General features: G+C 42.9%; 1 protein-coding gene across 1 annotated transcript in view; it reads left to right on the forward strand.

Annotated features, from left to right (window-relative positions):
- Positions 1–25345, forward strand: part of dnah5 (dynein, axonemal, heavy chain 5) — a 531647-nt gene extending 506302 nt beyond the window's left edge. Inside the window, exons 76-79 of the mRNA XM_078539077.1 lie at positions 2434–2646; positions 17358–17510; positions 22742–22976; positions 24451–25345. Coding sequence (XP_078395203.1) covers positions 2434–2646; positions 17358–17510; positions 22742–22976; positions 24451–24602 — 753 coding nt within the window. The 3' untranslated portion in view covers positions 24603–25345. The remainder of the gene's footprint in view (positions 1–2433; positions 2647–17357; positions 17511–22741; positions 22977–24450) is intronic.
- Positions 25346–25733: the final 388 nt, after the last annotated feature.

Below are 25733 nucleotides of genomic sequence, written 5' to 3' on the forward strand. Positions count from 1 at the left end.
GAAACTAGCTGCAAGTGATCAAGCAGTCGAAGTACATAATCTGTTTCAGTTTGTAAATTCACCTGAGAACCAACTTCCTAGATATTCAACTACAATAACCTTCACAATATGCTGTGAACCCTTCGCTTACAAGACTCTCACTCCAACTTTAAATCATCAAATCAATTCTGAATTAACTCAGTGTGTGTGCATGTGTGTGTGAGAGAGAAAGACTGAGTGTGTGACACACTCCAAGGGTAGGAAAAGACACACCTCTTTCCATCCAAAACAAATTGTAAGAGAGCATATACATTCTGTCTGTGATACTGTCTTCATGGCAAGAACTTGGTGCACCACCAACACCCTACCGTGGAGAGGGAGTAAAGTCACTTGTGATCCTCACTCTCTCCGCAGCCAGTGAGGAATGTCTTGAGCCAGCGCAGCTCGAGTCTGAGTGTAATGTATCCCCATGCTAACAATACAAAGTTATTGCTAACAATGACAAAGACTGCAAAGGGATATATATAGTTTGGATGAATGGGTAAGGACTTTTTTTGCCTTGTTCTCAGAAGGTATTTAAGAGTCAACCACATTGCTGTGGGTCTGTATGGAGTCACACCAGGTAAGGACAGCAGATTTCCTTAATGCAAGAGATGGGTTTTCACAACAATTGACAATAGTTTTGTGGTTAATTCCAGATTTTTATTGAATTCAAATTTCACGATCTGCTGCTGTGGGATTTGAACCCAGGTCCCCTGAGCATTACCCTAGGTCTCTGGAATACTAGTCCAGTGACAATACCACTATGCCACCACCTCCCCACATGGTAGATGAAATTCAATGTGACAAAGTGAAGTTATCCACTTTTGTAGTAAAAATAAAAAGAATATTTTTTGAATCTGTGAGACTGAGAAATGTTTACAATCAGAGGGACCCAAATGTCCTTGTACAAGAATCACAGCAAGTTAACAAGCAAGTATAACAAGCAGTTAGGAAAGCAAATAGTTTGTTAGCTTTTGTTACAAAGGGATGGGAGTACAAGACTAAAGAAGTCTTCTTAGAATTATACAGGGCATTGATGAATTCACACCTGGAATACTGAGAGGTGCTTTGGTCTCATTTACCTCAGGTAGGACCTGCTAGTCTTACAGTAATGTAACAATGGTTCATTCAGCTGTTTCCTGGGATGAGAGAATTGTCCTATGAGAAGCAATTAAGTAGACTAGACCTTTATTTAGAGTTCAGAAGAATGAGAGATGATCTAATTGAAACATATAAAATTCTTAATGGACTTGTTATTTGTTAGAAAAGGATTTAGGAATTATATTGTAATGCATAAGAGTTCAGGATGTCACAGCACTCAGTACTACAGTCTCTAGCCTGTAACGAACTAACAATGTATCTATCATTCTGCGATACATAGTGATATGTGAGAACCACATTCAATATCAGCTCCTGTATCAGTGTAAAATAGTGTTATTATTTTGAAATGTTTTCACTCAAGGAGATGTGAATCTTTTGAATTCTCTAGCCCAGAGAGCTGTAGATGCTTAGTCGTTGAGTTATTCAAGACAGAAGTCAATAGATTTTTGGGTACTAAGGGATTTGAGGATAATGCTGGAAGGTGGAGTTGAGATAGAAGGTCAGGCATGATGTTGTTGAATGGCGGAACAGGCTCAAAGGGCCAAATGACTGACTCCAGTTCCTATTTATGTTCTTTTCATATCTCCTTATGTTCTGTGGCATCTTCCAGCTCTGTCTTCAAGATAGGTATGTTTCCCTGCCCATGCTGCTGCTCTTTTCTGCCATTACTACAGTACAACACAACCTCAAACCTGAGCACCCAACTGCAACCCCCACCACCCTACCCCAGCAGTTACAAGGGCTGCGTTCTCAGATTTTATTGAGAATTTGCTTAAAGCTCTTCAAGAACTTTAAAAAATCTTTGTTGATTTCAAATGTGCTGCAAGTGCATAAAGAACGTTAGGCAATTTCTGTGACTGTCAGAGAGCCATTCACCTTGGTGATCAAGACATGAGATCAGTTCAAGGGTCCTGCCATGGTGGGAGTGACATGCTGTTAGACATTGGAATGCAGGGCCTCTACCACAGCACACTTTCCTCATAAGCTATCCTATAATTGGCCTTAAAGCTTTTGTCACAGGGAGCTACACTGCAAGAAGTATTTGAACCCATGTGGCAGCAACCTTTGTAAAGAATTTAACAGTGAGTTGATTGTTTTGAATTTTTTATGTTGTTAATATTTTGATATGCCATGTTACAACCAGGTAGTTTCACTACAGGTGCCTGCCCTTCTGATCCTTCTTATGAGAAGTGCTCAAATGAATCTAGCTCATACCGAATAGATATGTATGCCTGTTAGAGTTAGTGTCCATTGCTTTGTCTATTGTACCCAGTAGATTTTGATAAGCTAACAAGTTGGATCTTTTGCCAGGTCAAAGAAAAACTGCAGAAGATGGGAACGCTGCAACCAATGAATATCTTCCTTCGTCAAGAAATTGACAGAATGCAAAGAGTAATTACTCTGGTGCGAAGTACTCTTATAGACCTGAAACTTGCGATTGATGGAACCATCATTATGAGTGAAAACCTTAGAGATGCCTTGGACTGTATGTATGATGCGAGAATTCCAGCTCGGTGGAAAAAGGTAATTGTAAAACAATGAGTAGTTGTCATGGAATATTATAGTACAGTCACATGGAATATTATTGTACAGAAACAGCTCTGCATATGGTGTCTTTCAGGTTCTCGCAATGTTTTAAAGCACTTCACAGCCAATTACTTACTCCTGAAGTGTCATCATTGTGATGTAGGGAAATCCAACAGATAACACAACAAAGTCCTACAGAAAATTACATAGGTAATCAGTTGAAATGCTTATCTTGGATGAAGAATTAATATTGACCAGAACACCAAGAAATATTCCTGGCTTTCTTCCAATAGGGCCCTAGGACCTTTTCTACCCAGCTGAACACGCAGACAGGATCTTGATTTAAGGTCTCATTGAAAACTAGCAGTTCTTCAGCAGTACGTCAAAGTGATAACCTCAATTATGTGCTTAAATCCTGGAGTGGGAGTTGCATCCACATGGCTGATTTTAATGCGGGCAGCATTGGCACCAACGGCGGGCCAGAAAACCGGGGCGGATGGTAGGGGGGGGTGGGGGCAGTGCAGGGGGGTGGGTCAACACTGCCTGGACCATTTCCCAGATCATCAAGCAATTAACTGCCTGGTGTTGGGGCTTCTGTCTCTTTAAGGGCAGAGATCCTGTCTCCAAGATGCCGCGAATTAGAGAACCAACAGCTCTTCAGTCCCAGTAGAACCACCAGGAACAGAGAGAAGATGGGGGTTCATGGGTCGGGGTGTGGTTTGACGGGGGTGGCCCTCTGTGGGTCACAAGATGCCCAACCAGCAGCCCCCTGCCTGCCACCCTGGGCCCACAGACTGTTACTGGGAGGTACTGCACATGGCAGATGCCTCCTCCACCCCCCACAGAGTTGGCAAAATACCAGTGGCAGCTGTGTGCAAATCAGCTGCTGCGTTTCCTACATTACAAAAATGGTTACATTTTAGAAGTACTTCATTGGCTGTAAACATTTTCAGACATCCAGTGGTCATGAAAAAGCACTATGCAAATGCAAGACTTTCTATTGTTTTTCTACAACAGAACTTGTGTGGCCGTTTGACGGGAGATTTTAAAACAAACCAGGGCATTAGCTATAGAATCTTTGAGGTAAGCTTCAGCAGGTAGGTAGGTTGAAAAGGAAGAGATGCTGGCTGAGTGAGGGGCAGATTTCTCAAAAAATCTGTAACATAAGCAGCTCTTTACAAATCAATACTGAGTATTCCTGAGTAGCTCATGCTTTATGTAATTCACCACACATTCAATGTTATGGATTCTTCAAATTTTCCTAAAACTGAGATAAGATTAATTGATCTATAATTTCCTGTCTTACACTTTTCCCTTTTCTTAAACAAAGGTGAAACATTAGCTACCCAACAAGCCTTTGGCTCAATTATTCATAATTTTGTATTTCCTGATATCTCTTCCACAGTCACATTTAGGGAAAATAGCTAAAATCCCAGCAGTGGAAGATACTTTTCTCAAAGTTTCCCTCTTTTGGACACTTTAATTTTACTCAGCAGCATGCTTTAAAATGCTTGCATTCTACTTCTCTAAGTCTGGTTACCACTGAAAGAAGTTTCCAGGTGATCATTTCCCAGGCATTGACACTATCTAAAATCAGAATTTGTAGTAAATAGGCACTAAATAGAGCAAGTGTATGAGCAATGTTGCAGAAACTAGTGAGTAACATGCTCCAATCTCCAATGGGTTGAGAGGCAGAACACCAGCACATCGAACATAGTGCTGATTAAAATTGAAATAGCTTGGTATTACATTTCTGCAATACTCAGGGTGTACTGAGGGTGTTAGAGTTGCATATTTCAGATGTGATATTAAACTGAGGCCCCATCTATTCTCTCAAGTGACCATAAAAGGTTCCAAAGCACAATTCAAAAGTGCAGGGGAGTTCTCCTAATCCTGGCAAACATATATCCTGCATCCAAAACATCACAAATGAAATTAATTGATAAATGGTTGGGTTTTTGGACTGGAGAAGATATACACTCACATTCCTTAAGATATAGCACTAGGACTACAGCTGTTTTGATATACATTGATGACTCGGAGTTCAGAGTACAGGGCAGAACATTGAAATTTGTAGATGACATGAAACTTAATAGTGTAGTGAGTAGTGAGGAAGTTAGTAATGGACTTCAAGGGAACACAGACTGGCTATTGGAATGGATGAACACAAGGTAGATGAAATTTAATGCATAAAATTTTGAGGTAATCCATATTGGTAGGAAGAATTGAGAAAGACAATACATACTAAATGGTACAATTTAAAGTGGCTGCATGCAGAAGAGAGACTTGGTGGTGTTTGTACACAAATCTTTGTGGGTGGCTGTAAAAGTTAACAAAGCAGTTAATAAAGCATATGGTAAGAGACTATGAATTCTGTGTCGAGTAAATCACCCCTTGACTCCCCAAAGCCTGTCCACCATTCACAAGGCACAAGTCAAGAGTGTGACGAAATACTCTCCACTTGCTGCGATGAGTGCAACTCCAAAAGCTCAACAGCATCCTGGACAAAGCAGCCTGCTAGATTAGCACCCCATCCGCCACCTTAAACATTCACTCCCTCCACCAGAGACGTACAGTGGCAGCAGTGTGTTCTACCTACAAGCTGCAGTGCAGCAACTTGCCAAGCCTCCTTCGACAGCACCTTCTAAACCTGCAACCTCTACCACCTAGAAGGTCAAGGGCAGCAGATAGTTGGGAACACCGCCACGTGCAAGTTCCCCTCCAAGCCACTCAACATCCTGACTTGGAATTATATCGCCATTCCTTCACTGTCGCTGGAACAAAAAGCCTGTAACACCCTTTGTAGGTACAGCTACAGCAGATGGACTGCAGCGGTTCAAGAAGGTAGCTTACCACCACCTTCTCGAGGGAAGCTAGGGAGGGGTAACAAATGCTGGCCTTGTTAGTGACACTTACATCCTATGAAAGAATAAATTTAAAAAGTGGCACTGTACTCTCTCAGTAACCTCATCAAAAAAGTTAATCAAGTTGGTCAAACATGATTCGTCCTTAACAAATCCATGCTGTTGCTCCTTTATTGCTCCATGTTTTTTCAAGTGGCTGTAAATTTTCTCTCAGGTTATTGTCTCTAAAAGCTTTCCCACCACAAGAACACAAGCAATAAGAGCAGGACTAGACATATGGCCCATGAAGCCTTCTCCGCCATTCAGTACGATTGTGGCTGATCTTGGGCTTCAACTCCATTTTCCTGCCTGCTCCCCATATGCCTTAATTCCTCGAGAGATAAAAAATCTGTCTATCCCAGCCTTAAATATATTCAACGATGGAGCATCCACAACCCTCTAGGGTAGAGAATTCCAAAGATTTGCAACCCTTTGAGTAACTTCTCTTCATCCCAGCCCTAAATGATTGGCCCCTTATCCTGAGACTGTGCATCACCGAGGGGTGCGAGAGGAAGGTCCAGGATCGACTGGGAGAGGAAGGTGTTTCGGGGGGGTGAGGTGGTAGGGGGTAGGGCGTATGGGGAGGAGGGGCTAATGAGGGAAAAGACGGCAACTGGGGAGATAGTTGTAAGTGGGGAGGAAGGTGTAAGTGAAGGAGTCTGGAGTGGGGGGAAGGAGTCAGGAGAGGGGAAGGAGTGAGTGTGGAGGAAGGAGTTGGGAAGGGGGAAGGACTAAGTAGGAGTAGGGCCTCCAGGGTCGGGGGGAGGAGGGCATGGTGGGAGTCCAGGGTGGGGAGGAAAGAGTTCCAAGAAGGGAAGGAGTCTGGGGGGTTGGCGGCAGGGGATGTCCAGGTGAAAGTGCAAAGGAGGGCTCTGTTGAGTTCATGACTGCCTCCTGGGGAGCAAACTGAAGATAGGAGTGGTAGGAGGGAATGGTGACAATGACCGAGGGCAGAGTGATGTGGGAGGGTGAGGGTGCGAAAGTATCAGTAGAAGTGACGGCGAGGGTGGTTGGTGGGGACTCGGAGGCAGGCATGATCCTGGGGGTAGGAAGAAGGATGTCGGGGAGGTTAATGTGGACGGGGATGGGATTTTTGGGAAGGAAGAAACGTGCATGTTCACCTGGACACCCACGAAAGAAAAGGGTTGTGGTTGGTAGGTGACAGTGGGGAGATGGAAGGTGATACCGGGGGGGTCGACAGTGATGTGGGAAAGGAAATGGCTGACTGGAAAAAGATGGGGGAGCGCAAGAAAAACTGTAGCATTATCATGCTTGCTAAATCAAAAATGAAACGAGAGTTTTGGTGGGTGTGAACAGATGCTGCATGGGAGTGTGATCAGTGGGTGGGTGGAGATGCAGGTCAGCTCAGATGGTCAACTGAAAGCAAACTCCAGCAGGCAGCATTGAAAATGCTCAAGTCATTGAGATGAGTGTGATGCGCGAAGGATCCGCTTGTGTGGGAGAGTGCTTGCACGAGGCTCCAAAAGGCCCTGCCACACAAACACTTCTCCCTCTAGAATCACTCATGGATCTGCTGCGTGTAGCTGAACTGTAATGGGAGAGGGATGCAGTGGGATGATTCACGAAGCCTGTCGATGAAGCTGAAAGACACCATTACACATTATTCAGTGAAAGTGAATATATTTTCAGATTGTAAAGTGACAAAATGTGTTCACCCGTGCAACCAACTGTGATCAGGATTTATTAACTTTTGAATGCCGTAAACTTCTAGGTGCTGCCCTGACATCCGCAGAAGAGGTGGAGACAACCTGCGCAATGGTTAGCCCTGTTGCCCCGACTTCGGTTTGGGTCCCCGGGAGAGTGGAGGCCTTGGGGGCCCTGGCTTGCTTTGTCTGTCGTCCTGTTGGCCAGCTGCTCCCTCTATGGTGACAGAGGACAAAGTTGAGGGGCTCACAGGCAAAGGGGCCTTGGAGGGAGAGTACAGCCTCTGAGACTCTGGAGTGGATGACCCAGCGGTGTCCACCTGCTGCTCCTTCTGCCTTCGGGTGCCCGAGGGCCCCAGCCTGACTCCTTAAGAGAAAGGAGCACCTGGGAAGACATCGAGGTGCCCCGTTTCCCCCTCATGTTGCCACAGCAGGAACTTACCCATGGCTACTGCGATGGAGTGCAGGTCTGAGTGCATCTTTGCATTCTAGGAGCCTTTATTTCTGGTCCATCTTTGTCCTTTTCCATAACTACCTTATATCTTACTGAGTTATTGTTGCTATCACCAAAATGCTCCCCCACTGACATTCTACCACTTGCCTGGCTTCGTTCCCCAAAACTAGGTCCAGCACCGCCCCCTCATTTGTAGGACTTTCTACGTGCTGCCTTAAAAAGCTCTCTTGGATATATTTTAGGAATTCAACCCCCTCTAAGCCTTTCACACTTTGTCAATCCCAGTTAATATTGGGGAAGTTGAAATCCCCTACTATTATTATCCTATTATTTTTATACTTCTCCGAGATTTATATACATATCTGCTCTTCTATCTCTCCTTGACTGTTTGAATGGATGGCTGACCCTTTTTGCAGGGCTTTGGCACTGACCACCGCTGCCACCACCTCCCATACTGGATTGGTGACCTTGCTTACTGGTCTTTGCCCAGAACAGGGGCGGAGGACATCATGATGGGCCTCCACTGCGTCCAAAAGGCATGCAAGGGATGCATCGTTACACCGGGGGGGGCTGCAGTCTTCTTGCCTTTTGGGGCCATGTCTTCCATGCAGCAGACCTGGGCTGAAAAAACTGAGAGCTGTGCGCACAGCTCCACTTTAAATATGGCGCCCGGCATGATGAAGCAGTAAGATGATGGCCCGCCATTGAAACAGTGTGTTTCCCCAGAATACATAATTACTGAGGCAGGATTGCGATGATACGGTGTGAAAAGCCGCCATTGTGGCCAGCTGGTAAAACATCCTTTTTCCCACCCGCTACTGCACTTAGTGCAAATCTGGAACGATTCCGCCCTTAATCTCTCATCATAGGACAATCCCCTCATCCCAGGGACCAATCTAGTGAACCTTTGCTGTACCGCCTCCAATGCAAGAATATCCTTTCTTAGATGTGGAGACCAAAACTGCCCACAGTATTCCAGATGTGGTCTCACCAAAACCCTGTACAACTGTAGCAAGACTTCTTTATTCTTGCACTCCAAACCCCGTGCAATAAAGGCCAACATGCAATTTGCCTTTCTAATTGCTTGCTGCACCCGCATGCTAATTTTCTGCATTTCTTGTACCAGCACACCAAAGTGTCTTTGAACATCAACACCTACAAATTTCACAACTTTAAAAAATATTCTGCTTTTATATTCTTATGACCAAAGTGAATACCTTCACACTTCCCTACATTATACTCCATCTGCTTCTTATTGCCCACTCACTTAATCTGTCTATATCTCGTGGCAGCATCTCTGTGTCCTCCCCACAGCTTACCTAGCTGCGTCAGCAAACTTTGATACATTACTCTCTGTCTTTTTATTAATTGATTATAGATGAGGCCCCAGTACAGATCCTTGCAGCACTCCAATATTCACTGCCTGCCAACTTGAAAAAGCCCCATTTAGGCCCACTCTCTGCTTTCTATTTGTTAACCAATCCTCTACCCATGCTAAAATACTACCCCCAACTATATGAGCCCTTATCTTGCCTATTGATCTTTTGTGTGGCACCTTATTGAATGCCTATTGGAAATCCTAGTATACTACATGTGCTGGTTCCCCTTTAACTACCCTACCAGTTACATCCTCAAAAAACGCTAATAAATTTGTCAAACAGGACTTCCCCTTTGTAAAACCAGGTAGACTTGTTCTAATCATACCATGCTTTTCTAAATGCATTGTTAAGACTTCTTTAATAATAGATTCCAGCATTTTCCCAACAACTGATGTTAGGCTAACAGGCCTATTGTTCACTGATTTTCTCTCCCTCCTTTCATGAAAAGTGGTGTAACATTTGCCAACTTCCAATCTAAGGTTCCCAAATCTAAGGAATTTGGAAAATCATAACCAGCACATCCACTATCTCTGCAGCAATCTGTTTTAGAACCCTAGGGTGTAGGCCATCAGGTCCCAGGGATTTGTCAGATTCTAGTCCCTGAAGTTTTGCCAGTACTTTTTTCTGCTGAAATTAATTTCTTCATGCTTTTTAGCCTCTAGGTTACCATCTATTTCTGGTATAAAATTTATGTTTTCTACTATGAAGACAGGCCCAAAATATTTGTTCTATGCCTCAGCTATTCCCTCAGTCCCCATGATAATTTCTCCTGACTCTGCTTCAAAGGGCCAACGTTTACTTGAGCTACTCTCTTCCTTTTTTATATGCTTATAAAAGCTCTTACAATCTGGTTTTATATTCCTGACTGGTTTACTCTCATATTTCATTTTTTCAATTTTTATCAACTTTTTGGGGGTCCTCTGCTGGTTTCTAAAACACTCTCAATCTTCAGGCTTGCTACTGGCTTTCTTCTTTTAATCTAATACTATCCTCTCTTACTGAGTAAGCCACAGATGGGTCTTTCTCACTGAGTTTTTGTTTTTCAATGGAATGTATTTTTGTTGAAGGTTTTGAATTTTCTCTTTAATTGTTTCCCACTGTTCATCTCCCTCCATACCTTTTTAGTCTATTTACCCAATTAACCTTAGCCAGTTCTCTCCTCATACCTATGCAATTGGCTTTAAGTTTAAGATTCTTGTTTGTGATTGGAGTGTGTCACTTTCAAACTTAACATGGAATTCAGTGGTATTATGAACACTATTTCCCAGAAGATCTTTTACCATGACATTCCTAATTAACCCTGATTCATTACACAATATTAGATCTAAGATAGCTTTATACCTAGTTGGTTCCACAATGTATTACTCCAAGAAACCGTCACAAAAACATTCTACAAACTCATCTTTTAGACTACACTTGCAAATTTGCTTGTACCAGTCTATATGAAGATTAAAGTCCCCCACAATTATTATATTGCCTTGGTTACAGGCTCCATTTCTTGTTTAATATTCTGCCCAACAGTATAACTACTGTTAGGGGCCTATAAACCACCCCCGCCCATGTTTTCTGACTTTTGCTATTCCTAATTTCCACCCACACTGATTCAACTTGACGAACTTCTGAGGCCATCTTTTATTCCATTCTGTCTGTCATTCCTAAATATACTCCAAGTTCTCCTCCAGCTGCGAGGAGATGTCCTTAACCCTGGCACCAGACAGACAACGCAACCCTCAGAGCTCCAGGTTGCAGCTGCAGTGAACAGTATCTATCCCCTGGCTGTACTGTCTTCTATCATTACCACAATTCCTCCTTGCTCCCTCCACTTGAATGGCATCCTTCAATATGGTGCCATGGTTAATCCACTCACCCACCTTGCAATCCTTCTCCTCATCCACGCAGGTAGCAAGCACTTCGTACCTGTTGGACAAAGTCAGGGGCTGAGGCTCTTCCATCACTACATGCTGATGCCCTATACCTGCCTGATTTGCAGTCATATCCTCCTGTCCCTGACCATTGACTAACTCGAAAGTTCTGCCTAACCTAAGGGGTGTGACTGGCTCCTGGAACAAAGTGTCCTGGTAACTCGCCCTCTCTCTGATGTCCCGCCATGTCCGCAACTCAGACTCCAGCTCAGCAACACTGAGCCAAAGTCGCCTAAGCTGCAAATACTCTCTGCAGATATGGTTGCCCAAGCTTGCAGTGTATTCCACAGACTCCCACATACTGCAGTCACGGCACACCACCAACCTGCCACTTATGTCCAACAATTTACACAGCTAAAGTAATAGAAAGTTGCACTTGGAGAAAGTTGAAAGTTGGAGAAAAGGAAGGAAACTCACTAACTACTGAAGGCTGAAAAAATAGAAAAAGGAACACCTCTTCATCCAAATGCATCAAACTTACCATCTGAACCAAATCCCCAACCACTCACTCCCATCTACCACCCATTCTGGCATAGTCTACCATCCTTATGCTCCTTTCTTTGTATGTGCTTAAAATCTCTCGGCTTACATATAGCACCTCTGATGACTCACTAGCTAGGTCAGCTTTCTGCTACATTAATTATCACCTATTGGGGGCATCTAATTTCAGCTGATTGACACATAACTGCCACTTCAAGCAGCTCTCTGTTTAATTAGGCTATTAAACTAACAATGTTTGAAATTACAAACCTAATTCTTAATCTAAATTTAAACTTAGGAAAAGCTTACCAGAACTTACCACCTGAACCAAACTCCCAAATACTCACCTGATCTACATCTCACTCAAGCGTAGTCTCTTGTCCACACACCCCTTCCTCACAACACAAAGTTAAAACTGACTGGCTTTTTATTGTCAGGTTCATCCTTCTCTTTTTTTAACAAAGGTGTAACATTGAAATCCTCCAGTTCCCTGGGACCACCCCTGTATCTAAGGAGGATTGGAAGATTTTGGCCAGCACCTGGGCAATGTCCATTCTTACTTCCCTCAGCAAACTAATATGCATCCACCCAGACTGGGTGGCTTATCCATTTTAACCCATGCAATCCTTCTTAACACCTGCAATCCTTTTTGGTATCTCTTGTTTGTCTATTTTTATTTCTTCCAGTATTCTTTGTTTACTGTAGCTTTGGCCAAGACCTTTTCCTTGCTAAACACCAATGCAAAGTATTCATTTAGTACTTCAACCTCCTTCCAGAGGCCTTCTGCCTCCACCAATAGATCTCCATTTGGTTCCTAATCGATCCCACCACTCAACGAACAAGCCTTATACTGTTCATATGCACATAGAAGACATTTGGATTCCCTTTTATATTAGCCACCAATCTTCTCATACTGTCTCTTTCCCCATCTTATTTCCTTTTTGCACTTCTCCCGGTACTTTTCATATTCTGCTGGATTCTCTCTTGTACTATCAAGCTGATATCTGTCATATGCTCCACTTTTCTGCTTCATCCTACTCTCTTCATGATCTAGGGAGCTCTGGTATTGGTTGTCCTCCCTTTTCTCCTTGTGGGAATGTACCTAGACTTTTTTTTATTCATTCATGGGCACCATTGGCTAGGCCAGCATTTATTGCCCTTGTTCAGGGGACAGTTAAGAGTCAACCAGATTATTGCAGAATTGGAGTCACAGGCCAGACCAGGTAAGGATGGCAGATTTCCTTCCCTAAAGGACATTAGTGAACCAGATGGGTTTTTACAACAATCGACCAAAGTTTCAGATTAATTCCAGATTTTTATTGAATTCAAAATCCACCATCTGCCGTGGCGGGATTTGAAACCCAGAGCATTACCCTGGTTCTCTGGATTACTAGTGCAATGACAATACCACTATGCCACCACCTCCCCTCCCCTGTACCCAAGCCAACTCCTCTTTAAGAGCTGCCCATTGTGCCATTAAATTTCTGCCTGCCAGTCTTTAACTATAATGCACTTGGATCAGTCCCTCCTCAATTCACTGAAATTAGGCTTCCTCCAGTTCAATGTTTATATTCTCAATTTCTCATTGTCTTTCTCCATAACTAATTTAAACCTTAAGCTACCATGATCACTATTCCCAAGGTGGTCCCCCGATGTGGCATTCTCCATCTGATCCACTTCATTTCTCAGAACTAGATCTAGTAATACCTCCTTCCTCACTGTGCAGGAAACATCCTGATCAAGAAAATTCTCCTGAATTGTTATGACATGGCAGATGATGTGCGCCAGGTGGACTAAATCCACATGGGAAACTTGGTCACGCTATTGCACGGTTTTACAATTTGTATTTATTACAAGAAGATGTGTGCACTGAATTCAGAAGTAATAAGTCCTCTAAGACCTTTAGAGATTTTAAAATTTAAAATATTTATTAACAACATAAAAGATTTCAAGCACATACAAGAGACTACAATTACTTAATACTATAACAACTCCTAAAATTCCTAATTAACCTGACTCACAGTTACACGCCTCCTTTAAGGCAAAAGTCCAAAATAGATTTTAGTTTTTTTAAAAAGCAGCAAGTTAATATAGTACCCACTTAACGGTGGAATTCCAAATGGCTTTCTCCAACTTTAGTTACTAGACACAACAGATTTATGCAGAAATGGCTGAAGGCTTCTTCAAAACTGTTTTACACATTCCTGTTAGATCTTACATGGCCCCCAACATAGCTTTTCATTCTCCTTTATATATGTTTTTCTCTCTCTTTAATATGTAAATTCCATTGTTCCATATATCTTTGGAACCTTTCCCATAATATAAAAACTTTCGTGTTGCCAATATTGTCAGTAACCTTTGAGAAAAATAAACACATGGCTTAGCCTTGCTTATCTGACTAGTTTTAAACATACTAACATCCTTTTGAAATCCAAATAATCCCTTCACTTATCTAAAAATGCAAACTCCCCTCACACCTTACATGCTAAGACAGCATCCATGTTTACTCATTAGCATTTCAAGTACATTTCTACACCTAGCTTCTTTTGATAATTTCAAGCTTGCAGTCTGCCTGATCCAAATGTAATTAAGTCACAAAGACAGAATCATACACACTCGCACCTACTTGATAATAAACCAGGATAAATTTATTATACTTCCGTAACAGAATACACTTGAGAACTTTCTCCCATTCTCTGCACTCAACACAATCACTGCCCTATTTAATATTGGGAGTACTTAAAGTTTCCCATTATCACTACTCCATTGTTCTTGCATTTCTTAGTAATTACCTTGCAAATCTGCTCCTCAATCCCCTTCCCATTATTTGGTGTCCTAGAAAATACATGAAGTAATGTAATAAATCCTTTATTGTTTCTTACCTGTCTTTGATCCCTCAAGGACCTTTTCTCTTTCTAGCATATTTTCCTTCCCTGTCCCTCCTGAATAACATCCCCAGGAATATTAAGCATCCAATCTCCCCCTACCCCTCTATTGAGCCAGGTCTGAATTGTTATAATCATATTCCCATATTCCTACTAGGCTATTTGTGTCTGCAGCACATCAACCCTATTAACCACACTTCACCCATTTACACACATTCACTCCAACTTAAGTTAGACCTTTTTGTATTTTCTATGATCTCAACTAATTCTATATTATTTCTAAATGTGACTAGCTATCTCAAACCTTGTGCACCTTGTTTCTACATTTTCAGACTACATTTTGGTGCCTAATCCCCTGTTGTATTAGTTTAAACCCTCCCTCACAGCACGAGTTAACCTGTCTGCAAGGATCTTGCTCCCAGCTCTATTCAGGTGCAACCCATCTCTTTTAAACAAGACCCTCCTGCCACAGAACTGGCCCCAATATCTCAGGAATCTGATGCCCTCCCTCCTAAATCATATCTCACACATTAACCCTATTTTTAGTCGCACTAGTGTGTGGCATTGGGAGCCATCCAGCGATTACTGCCTTTGAGGTCCTGCTTTGTACCTGTTGCTCTAACTCCTTAAGCTCTAACTGTAGGACTTCAATCCTCTGCCTCCATGTGTCATTGGTTCCAAAACGAAGTAGAACTTCTGGTTCTTACCTTTTTCCCCACAGAATATTCTGCACCCTTGCAGCGATGTCTCTTACCCTGACACCAGGAAGGTAACATACCATATGATCACATGTCAGCAGTAGCAGAACTGCCTGCCCATTTCCCTGACTATCGAACCCCCAATTATTGCTGTGCTTCTACACTTTGCTGTACTCCACTGTGCAATCCTTTGCCTCATGATGCCAGGCTTGGGACCACCCACCTTTGAGATGTTGTCATCCTCATTAGTATTCAGTGTTGAATATGAATTTGAGAGTGCCGCACTCACAGAGGATTCCTGCACTGCCTGCCTCTTCCTATTCTTCCAGATAGTCACCAAGTTGCTATTCTGAACTGTATCTGGCTGTGGGGTGACCACTTTCTGGATCCTGTGATTCAATAAACAGCCAGCCACCCTTAAGCCCTGCGGTGAATCCGGCTGCCTCCCAAGTTCAGAAGCCCTCAGTATGGGCAGAATATTGCGCTTGACAGGCTGGCACGCACCCAACCCGAACGAGCATAAAATGACGAGCGATGACGTCGGGCGAGCGTTCCGACGCCGACGTCATTGCACTGTCGCGCGATATTTCAGTGTGCAGGCGTGCGCGGGAGTCAGCAGCACACCCACCAACAATTAACAGTCCTATTAAGACTATTAAGGTTCTAATCAAATGAAATTTTTCGCAGCCTGTCTAACCTTACGGTTTGTGGGCAGGTGAAAAGGCCAAGCAGCCTTTGGATTTTTTGCGAAACCTCAACCACAGGCGGGATGAGGTTTCGTTCAGTGATTAAAAAAAGTAAAAAATTTTCAAACTGATTTCTAACATTTTAAAATTCTTTATGTTTTATTTTCAAAATTCTTCAGGTCCCTGAGGCAGCTCTCTGCCCCAAGGTGCTTTTCCCATGCGCACCCCGGTGCATACGGACACTCCCACGCTCGCGCTCCTCCCACCCCCACCCCGGCAACGCTGCAGCGTGCGTTTCACACTGGCTGGCTGGTAATTGGCCAGCCAGCGTGAAATCCATGTTGGGGCCCAATCGCGGGCAACGGGCGGCTTCGCAACCGCTCCTGGGCCCGCCTGCTGCGCCCACCCGACGAGGGCAAAATTTTGCCCTTTGTGTTCAAGCAGCTGGAGGCTCACATTTGTAGGCACTATCTACAAATTTGAACTTCTTGGACACATGAAGTTTTCTGAAGTTTCTATTTGATGCAGGAATTGCAGGCTGCGAGTTGCAGCTGCCCTTGCATTCTAATTTGAAACTTAAAATAAACTCCTTAGATACAAGATGACCATTCAAATAATTGCTGTTAACTGGCTCTAAACTACACTGCTTTTTTTTAACACGCTCCTCAAAAGCAAACTCATCAAAAAGTAATTATTTACTCAAACTTAACACAAAGTATCAAGTTACTAAACAGAAAGATCCTAAATATTAGCTGTCTAGATACTTAACTTAGATAAAAGCCCTGAAGAAGGGTCACAGACTCAAAACGTTAACTCTGTTTCTCTGTCCACATATGCTGTCAGACCTGCTGAGTTTTTCCAGCATTTTCTGTTTTTATTACTTAACTTAGATCCTCGGGTTGTATGGTACCACTCCTTTTGAGGAACTGCCTTCCTCCTCTCCACCAAATTTTGATAATCACAAAATCTCAGCTTCTACTCTGCAAACTACTCCAGTTGTGGTTCACCCAGCTCTGTCATAGGAACGCAATTCCTGTCTTTCATTTTTCCTTGGCATTACCCTCTAAATTATGTGACTAATACAATGGGAGATCTGGTATTATAATAGTTATGATTGGATTGTAGGTTTCACCTTACACAGACCACACATCTCAAAATGCTTGTGTTGTCCTATCATCAAGGGAAAGCACTTACCCTCATCAAGTCATCTTGCTTGAATCAGACTTCTCTTCACCCAATACCATTGGAATGATAGAATCAAAGAAGCTTGCAGCACAGAAGGAGGTTATTTGGGCTATTGTGTCTCTACTGGCTGTTTGAAAGAGCCGTTGTACTTAGACCCACACCCCCACTTTTTGTCTGTAACCCATTGTCTATCGGTCTTAGTAAAATGGGAGTAAAGATGAACACTATGTAAATTGCCTCCTAATTTGGAAACCATTTAGCTGATCATACCAGTGCCATTGAGATTTTATTCTAGACCTGCACCTATAGGTTAATAACAAGGCATAAATTTTTATTCCCTGTGCTTCAAATCAAAGAATTTACATCTGTAGGACAGTTAATAATGTCCATTTAGTTCAGAATAGAGCGAGTATTACATTAATTTGCAATTAAAATGTTGTCTTGCTCTCTAGACGTCCTGGGAATCAAGCACGCTTGGATTTTGGTTTACTGAATTATTGGAGCGAAATCGTCAATTTAATTCCTGGATTTTTGAAGGGCGACCAAACTGCTTCTGGATGACTGGCTTTTTTAACCCTCAAGGATTTCTAACAGCAATGAGACAAGTAATGCTAATCTCCTAGTATATAGTATATTGGTGAGATTTTGTACAATTAACATAGATGCCTGATTTGAATTAATATTTCTGAAGATTGTGCAGGTGAAATTATCCACCATGCTACTTCAAATTTGACCATAGTTCTCAAAAATAACACAGTCTGATTGCCTGCTAGTTCTTTACTTAAAACTAAGAGCTTTATTTTGTTACCACTAGTCTTGATTATTCCAATTCTCTCCTGGTCAGTTGCCATTCTTCCACACTCCATAATCATGAGTTCATCCAAAACTCTACTGCCAAAATCCTAACTCACACCAAGTCTCATTCACCCATCAGCCCTGTGCCCACGACCTACATTGGTTCCCAGTCCACCAACGCCTTAATTTTAAAATTCTCATCCAGGGGCAGGACTTTTCAGTCAGTGTGCGAGGGCAGGCCCGACACGCCGACACGTAAAATGACACGCGATAACATCGTGCTGAGTTGCGATGCTTCTTTCGGCAGGCACATGCCGGAGTCAGCTGCGGCCCGCCGATATGTAAACGGACTATTAAGGCCATTAAGAAAGTAATTGAAGGAATCATTAACGAATCATTAAGGTTGGCGGGCAGGCGAAAAGGCCATGCGGCCTTCATGTTTTATAGGAAACCTCATCCATGAGCGGGATGAGGTTTCCTAAAGCTTTTATTAAATAAATTTTTTAAATTTTCATAAATATAAAAACATGTTCCATCGAGCGGACGTGTTTAAATAAATTTTTAAATCTTTTATTTAATAATTTCAAAAGCCCTTCAATCTCCCTGAGGCAGTTCCGCGCCTCAGGGAGATTGAAGTGCTCTTTCACGCGCATGCCCCAACTCTTCCTCCTCTTCCTGCCTGCACAGGTAGCACTCTACCTGTGCGGGCCAATTAAGGCCCTCCCAGCGTAATACGCGAGCAGTAGTGCTGAGCGCTACCTGTGCGGGCAGGGGGAGGAGGGAGATTCGGGTCTAGAGTGCAGTTCACGCATGTGTGTGAAAGAGCGCTTCAATCTCCCTGAGGCACGGAGTTGCCTCAGGGAGATTGAAGCACTTTTTAAAAAATTAAATAAATGCAATAAAAATTTAATGAAACATGTCCCCTCATGTGACTGTGTCAAATGAGATGGGACATGTTTTTATTTTTCAGAAATTTTTTAAATTTAATTCGTAAAAGCTTTAGGAAACCTCATCCCACTTGTGGATAAGGTTTCCTAAAAAACGTAAAGGCTATTTGGCCCTTTCGCCTGCCCACCAACCGTTAGTAAATAAATTAATTAATTAATGCAACTTACCTCGATACTTACCCAAGAAATGTTACGCTGGTTAATACCTGGCCTAACTCAATGGTTAGCCAGTGTAACAGAACTGAGCACCAAAACCGACACCCCAAACACGTCCCCCCCCAACCTGACCACACTCCCAGCCTGATCCAACTTCCAGTCGACTAACCGCCGCCCAACTACCCCCATTTGACCCAATTACCCCCCCATTCAACCACCTCGCGACCAACGCCCAACCTCCCAATCACCCAACCATCCATTCACTCACTCATTCATTCACTAACTGACTGAAAGACTTGGACGTTTAAAAACTCACCTGTATAAATTTCTATTTATCTTTGCTTCCTAGCTATTCAACCCCATGGCAACCTGATGTCACATGGGCATTTCTTGGAACCTAATGATGTCTTAATTAGGAAACCAATTAATCCTCTTTCAAAATAACCCCCAGCACAATTTTGTTCTTAAAGGGACATTGCACAAAAGAAAATACAGGCTATTTTCAGCACATGGGTTATCAAGACATAGGCCAGAATTTTATGTTGGGCGTGCGGGCGCGCATCCCAAATGCCTGAGAGTATATGACGCGCGATGACATGTTCACCAGTAACGAGCTCCATGATGAGGTGCATGTGCTTCACTGGCAGCCTTCGCATAGCTGCTGCGGTTGCTTTTGAATCGGCCGCCAGGTCATCATTGGACCCGGCGGACATTGAGCTCACGCCCCTTCTCACTGTTGCTGCTGTCGCATCTTACACTGGGCGGGCCTTAATTGGCCCACATGTGTAAAATCACGGTGCGGAACTGTTTGCGGGCGGCTTCCCGACTGCCCCTGCCGAGCCCGCACGCCGAATATAAAATTCTGGCCATAGCTACAAACCTATAACAGGTAACATTCATCTTCAGCAGGGTGCAAAAAGGCAGTAGCAGATTGGTTTTCCTTTATACACTTTGCCCGATTCCCTTTCAAGATTTGCTTTATAAATAAATATTTAAAGGTGTAAGACTAATAATAAGGCTTTGCCATTGCACATTAAAGAAGCAGTGGTGATTCTCAGTTAAAACACGCATCCCTCACAGAAGCTCTTTCATAATATTCCTTTGAGAAGCAGTTTGCAATGCATTCAGTCAGCATGAACAAAATAATTACTTTAAAACTGAAGAATTTAATCTTTAAATCTCTGAGGAACATTTTGTTCATCAATCTTTCAAGCTTTAGAACGGGAATTGGATTATTAGGTTTACGTGCACAGCAAACGCTGCATCAGGAATCTCACACCCAATTAAATGTGTAATTTTGCATAGCATTTCAGATGCACAAGGAATTCTATTTTATATTGAAACATCCAAAAGCATTCAACCTGCTAAAGATATACCACCATAGATAGTTTTAAATGTAATGAAATAATTTAGATTCATACTGGAAAAGTATATTCAAGTACATTGACTTCAATGATCTGAAACACTGGCCCAGATCTTCTGGTCAGTGTCAATGCTCCAAGCATTGACGCTGTCAGCGAAGGTTTCTGCAAGTTGGCCCTTTTGCAATTTTTCAGCCGAGACTTCCAATCCTGGCTCTAGCACCAAAGGGTCAATGCAGTGCGGTCTTTCAATGAGAAGACTATCAGGCACAACAAAAAAAGACAAGGCACTCCCCCTTCCATGACAGGTAGCTGCTGTATTCAGGTAAGTCTTTAATGATCCAAGCCTCTCAGTTGGTTAATGAGTGGATGAGTGAGTGAGTGGATAGTCGGGTGATGGGGCGCTGGTCAAGAGGTGGTTAGGTGGGGGGGTAATCAGGTCAAGTGGGGGTGATCGAGTGGGGGTTAGTCAGCTGGTAGTTGGATCAGGTCAGGAGTGAGGTCAGGTTGGGGGGGTGGCGTGATTTGGGGGTGTCGGTTTTGATGCTCAGTTCAGTTATGCTGGCTGATCATTGAGTTAGACCAGGTATTAACCAGCGTAACATTTCTTGGGTAAGTATCCAGGTAAGTCCCGCTTATTTGGACCAAGTCTCTGACACTCTGCTCAGTGTCAGGGACATTCACAGAGGGTCCTGGGCAACGGAAATCAGCCCATTGGAAGTTTAAACTTCCCGGGTAACTTCTGTGCATGTGTGTGCATCAGAGCTTCCGATGGGTCTTGATGCGCATCTCCCAACTTATGTCCAGTCTCTAACGATCTGGATACCAGGAGGCTCGGGCCATTAACTAAGACATCCTGCAGATATGTGATGGTTAAGTGTCAACATGTCGATATTTAAGAGTAGGGTAGAGAGTTGCTTGAAGTAAAGAGGGTAAAGGAATATGGACCTGAATTTTCCAGTTGGCGGGGGGGGTGGAGCAGGAGCGGGCGTGGACCCAATCGTCACCTGCGATCGGGTCCGCACCGTCATTTTACACGGGTGGGTCAGTTAAGGCCTGCCCAGTGTATTTCTCGACTCCCGAGGATAGCAGGAGCAGGCGGGCGTGGACAGACCACTGGGTCCAATGGCAACCCGGCAGCCTGTTTAAATGAAGGCCAGGCAGCCTTCTCAAGGCTGCTCACAATTGGAAATGCAAGGCCACAACAGAGGGCTTCTGGTGAGCAGGCCAGTCTGGAGGGTAGGCCAGCAGGACAGGCCTGGCCAGAGGGTAGGGCAGGTGGACATACCAGACCAGAGGGTAGGGCGGGGGGCCACTGTGCCCCTCGTTTTTCAAATGACTGCCTTGCTGCCCTCCTCGAGGAGGTGGCAGCACGGCGGGAGATGCTGGTCTCCCAGGATGGGAGGAGGAGGCCCCCTCACATGATGAAACATGCCTGGGAGGAGGTGGCAGAGGTGGCGAGCTCCCGCGATGTGGTGCGGCGCACCTGGATCCAGTGCCTCAAGTGCTTCAACAACTTGCTGCGCTCTGTCAAGGTGAGTACCATGTTGGCATTGGGCATTTAACCCAGCAGGGGGCTCCCCTGGAAGCTAAATGTTCACTCCTGGCCTTCTCCCCCTTCTAGCCCTCTCTACCTCCTCAGAGGAGCTGCCTCCAGTGGACAGTTCAGCTCCCATTCCCAGGCTAAGGGAAGGCTTCCTGAAACCTGCAGGCCCAAAAAAGGTTTCTCACTGCAGAGTGCTGACCTGAAGGTTAAGAATCCAAAAAAAGCAGCTGGTATGTGTTCTGAAGTACTACAGGTCACACAGGCAAGTTTGTAAAGCTTTCAAAAATAAATACTTGATTGTGCACATACGACCCCAGTGAGCCCTCTTATCCCGCCCGTGGATGAGGTTAATGCAAATGTGTCCTACCCCGCCTGCCCGTTGCGCCCATGCGCTGACCCGAAGATTGCACGGGCGCTGAAAAATCGGCATTGATTGAACACTTAAGTGGTCCGTTAATTAATGGTGGGCGTGCGTTGGACATCATCGTGCGCCTGCCCAGCCAAATATCACGATGGCGCGCGGTGACGCCGGGACACTTGCCTGACGTCACCACGCGTCATTTTACACATGGACATGCAGGGTCCGCCCCCACATGACAACGGGAAAATTCTGCCCATGGAAACAGAGCAGCCACATGGGATTAGGACAATCCTATGGACCTCATATGGAGAATAAACAACATGGTCCATGTTGTAAATTTAATGTAAAAGTGTGAAAAATTCATCTATACTTCACCTCTCATAATCTCACAATTTACAACTAAATATAGTGTAGGTTAATCTCACTAACAAGGTATTGGTAAGTATTTCATACACTTTAAACATATGCTATCAATTAAATAATTGTTTATTCACTGTTTTGGTATTTTATTGCCAAAAACAGAAAGAGTGCTTTGGAAAGTCATAAAAAGGCCACAGTGATGGAGATCTTACTGTAACATCATAAAAAGCATGATAGTGAAGTATTGATTTATACTTCATTGATAAAACTCATTACTTGTGATGGTGACTCTTTAATTTTCATTTAACAGGAAGTTACTCGTGCTCATAAAGGTTGGGCACTTGATAGTGTGGTTCTGTGCAATGAAGTCAGCAAATGGATGAAAGATGACATCACAGCTCCCCCTTCAGAGGGAGTCTATGTGTATGGGCTGTATCTGGAAGGAGCTGGATGGGACAGGCGAAACTCAAAGCTCATTGAGTCTAAGCCTAAAGTGCTATTTGAGTTGCTGCCAGTCATCCATATTTCTGCTCAGAATAACTTAAGTAAGTATGCAATACATTTGCAACCCTTTAAAGTAACCAAAAGCTGAATTTAAAATATTAAAGCAGTATAATATAATAGATATAACTAGATGTCCAAAATAGATGTCCAAAAAGTATAATATGTTCCTTATTACATTATACACTATCTTGGGATTTTAGACTAGTGAACATTGGTAAAAAAATGCAATAGAATTTACCAATTGTGATCCTCTCTGATCCATACTTTTCTGAGAGCAATAGAAAAATGACTTGGTGGAATAACTGACAAATTCTGATGCATGCATGCAGATTCATGAGAATATAGACAGCTTTGTACATAACTTGGCCATTAATCTATTGGTACATCAATCTCGCACAATTTTCAAAACCCCTTTTTCTGCATGCAGTTCTCTTTTCTGTGCATATGAAAGACAACATTTTAAATTGGTAGTTTGGAAACAACAGCTTACTGTTCACAGAATCACAGAATGGTTACAGCACAGAGGAGGCTATTCGGTCTGTCATGTCTCCAAAGGAGCAGTTTACCTAGTGCAGCTCCCTGACCTTCTCCCTGTAACCCTGCGCATTCTTCCTTTTCGGATAATAATCCAATTCCCTCTTAAATGCCTTGATTGAATCTGCCTCCATCACACTCTCAAGCAGTGCATTCCAGATCTTAACCACCGGCTGCATGAAAAAGTTTTCCTCATTTCCCATTGCATCTTTTGCCAGTTCCTTAAATCTGTCCCCCTTGTTCCCAATTGGTCCACCAATGGGAACAGTTTATCCCTATCCACTCTGTCAGGGCTCCTCATGATTGTTCCTTTTCTTCAAGGTTAAGTAGTCATCATTAAGTTGCTATTTTTTAGATACACTGGTTTCTTAGACAGATCTAGTCTTGCCTTAGGTACATTAATAATGATCACCATTATTGACTTATTTCTTATTTCTTCACCAATATTTCAACTCCTCTGCAAACAAAACTCTTATCAGTGCCTTTGCCATCCCCAGATTCTACCACTCCAGAGTTCTTGCTGGCTGTGCATCCTTCACTCTCCATAAACTCCAACTTATCCAAAATTCTGCTGCATATATCCTGATTCGCACTAAATCCCAACGACCATAACTCTCATCCTCATCTACTTACACTGATATCACATTCCCCAACATATTTCCTTTGCAAATTTTGTTCTTGTCTATAAATTCCTCCATGACCTTGCCCACACCTCATTCCAACAATCTCACAGAAATTTACATTTACACTGAAAGCTCCATTTCTCTTTTCTCTAACTCTGGCCTTCTGGGCATTTAAAAGAAATTATACCTCTTAAATGCAGAGAGTTAAATTTAGAATGTGGGTTATAGAATATCTAATTTCTAGGCAACATTTTCTTTATTCAGAGTAACCTACTGAATGTTTTAACATCCAATTCTGAAAAACTATGTATTACATTCGCACAGCTCAAATATACTCAATTTGTTTCCTCTTCTCAAGGTGTAAAAGATCCACGGTTATATTCATGCCCAATCTACAAAAAGCCAATCAGAACTGATTTTAACTACACAGCAACTGTGGACCTCCGAACAGTTCAGTCCCCTGAGCACTGGATCTTACGTGGAGTAGCACTCCTTTGTGATGTCAAGTAAACAGAATCGAGCAGTAACTGAGAAAATAATTTCATCATCCTTACTGGCATATAGACATTTATATTTAATATCCCATACCAGCTTTCAGCTTTACTGGAAAATAATTTTAAAATGGCTCTGGTTACTATACAGAAAAGAATAAACAATATAATTTCTAGGCTGTGATTTAAGAATTTTGTCTGATTTAATGTGATGATGGATATTTATTGATTACATTTTCTGTAATTAAGTTTAATTTTGACTGTGATTACATTATCTGATGTTTTAGTTGGTGCCCGGACTCATGTACAAGAGTTGAAAATTGCTTTGTTCTACTGTGTTAGTGATAGCTATTTCCATTTTAGTTTATTTTGTGCACAAAGCTGTCTTATTAGACATACACCTGCAGAAAAAAATATTCAAAGCTAAACAGTTTTGAAGCTTATATGTCATATGGAATTGATATACATGTAAAGATTTTTTTTGCAATAAGTGCTGAATATCTGCAACCATACTAAAGGTAATCTTTGTACCAGAATTGTCAAATAAATTTTATTAAGGTATTACAAAAAATTTACCTCAATTTTTATAGGTATATCACAAATAGCCTATTTTTAACTACACATCTGTCATATCTCTTGTACTTCAAAACTTCTGTCGATGTCAAAAAATATTACTTCAAAGCATGAAAAATATGAATCAAAATGTCAATGAAAGGACTTTATGATATGTTTATTTGACCTGGAGGCTGGAAACATTTCCAAGGTGACAATTTTCCTCCGTAAATGCCAATTAAACTTAAACTGTGTTACTTACAGTTATTAACTTTATGGGCAGGATTTTCCCTTGGTCGGGAGGGCGTGGTGGGCAGGCCCAGGAGCAGCTGGGAAAAGCTCTGCCACCCGACTGTGAATTCACACTGGCTGGCCAGTTAGCAGCCAGCCAGCCAGTGTGAAGCGTGCGCTGCAACGCTCAGCACTGCTAGGGTGGGAGCGAGAGGAGGACGTGCACAGAAGTCTGTGCATGTGCACGGGAGCATGCGCTGAAAGCTGCCTGAGGGCACAGAGCTGCCTCAGGGAGCTGAAGAATTGGAGGAACAATATTTGCAGTCAAATTAGTATACTTAACCAATTCCATTATCGCATCCACCCC

The sequence above is a fragment of the Cetorhinus maximus genome, chromosome 3, assembly GCF_964194155.1.
Source record: "Cetorhinus maximus chromosome 3, sCetMax3.hap1.1, whole genome shotgun sequence".
NCBI classification, from domain to species: Eukaryota; Metazoa; Chordata; class Chondrichthyes; order Lamniformes; family Cetorhinidae; genus Cetorhinus; species Cetorhinus maximus.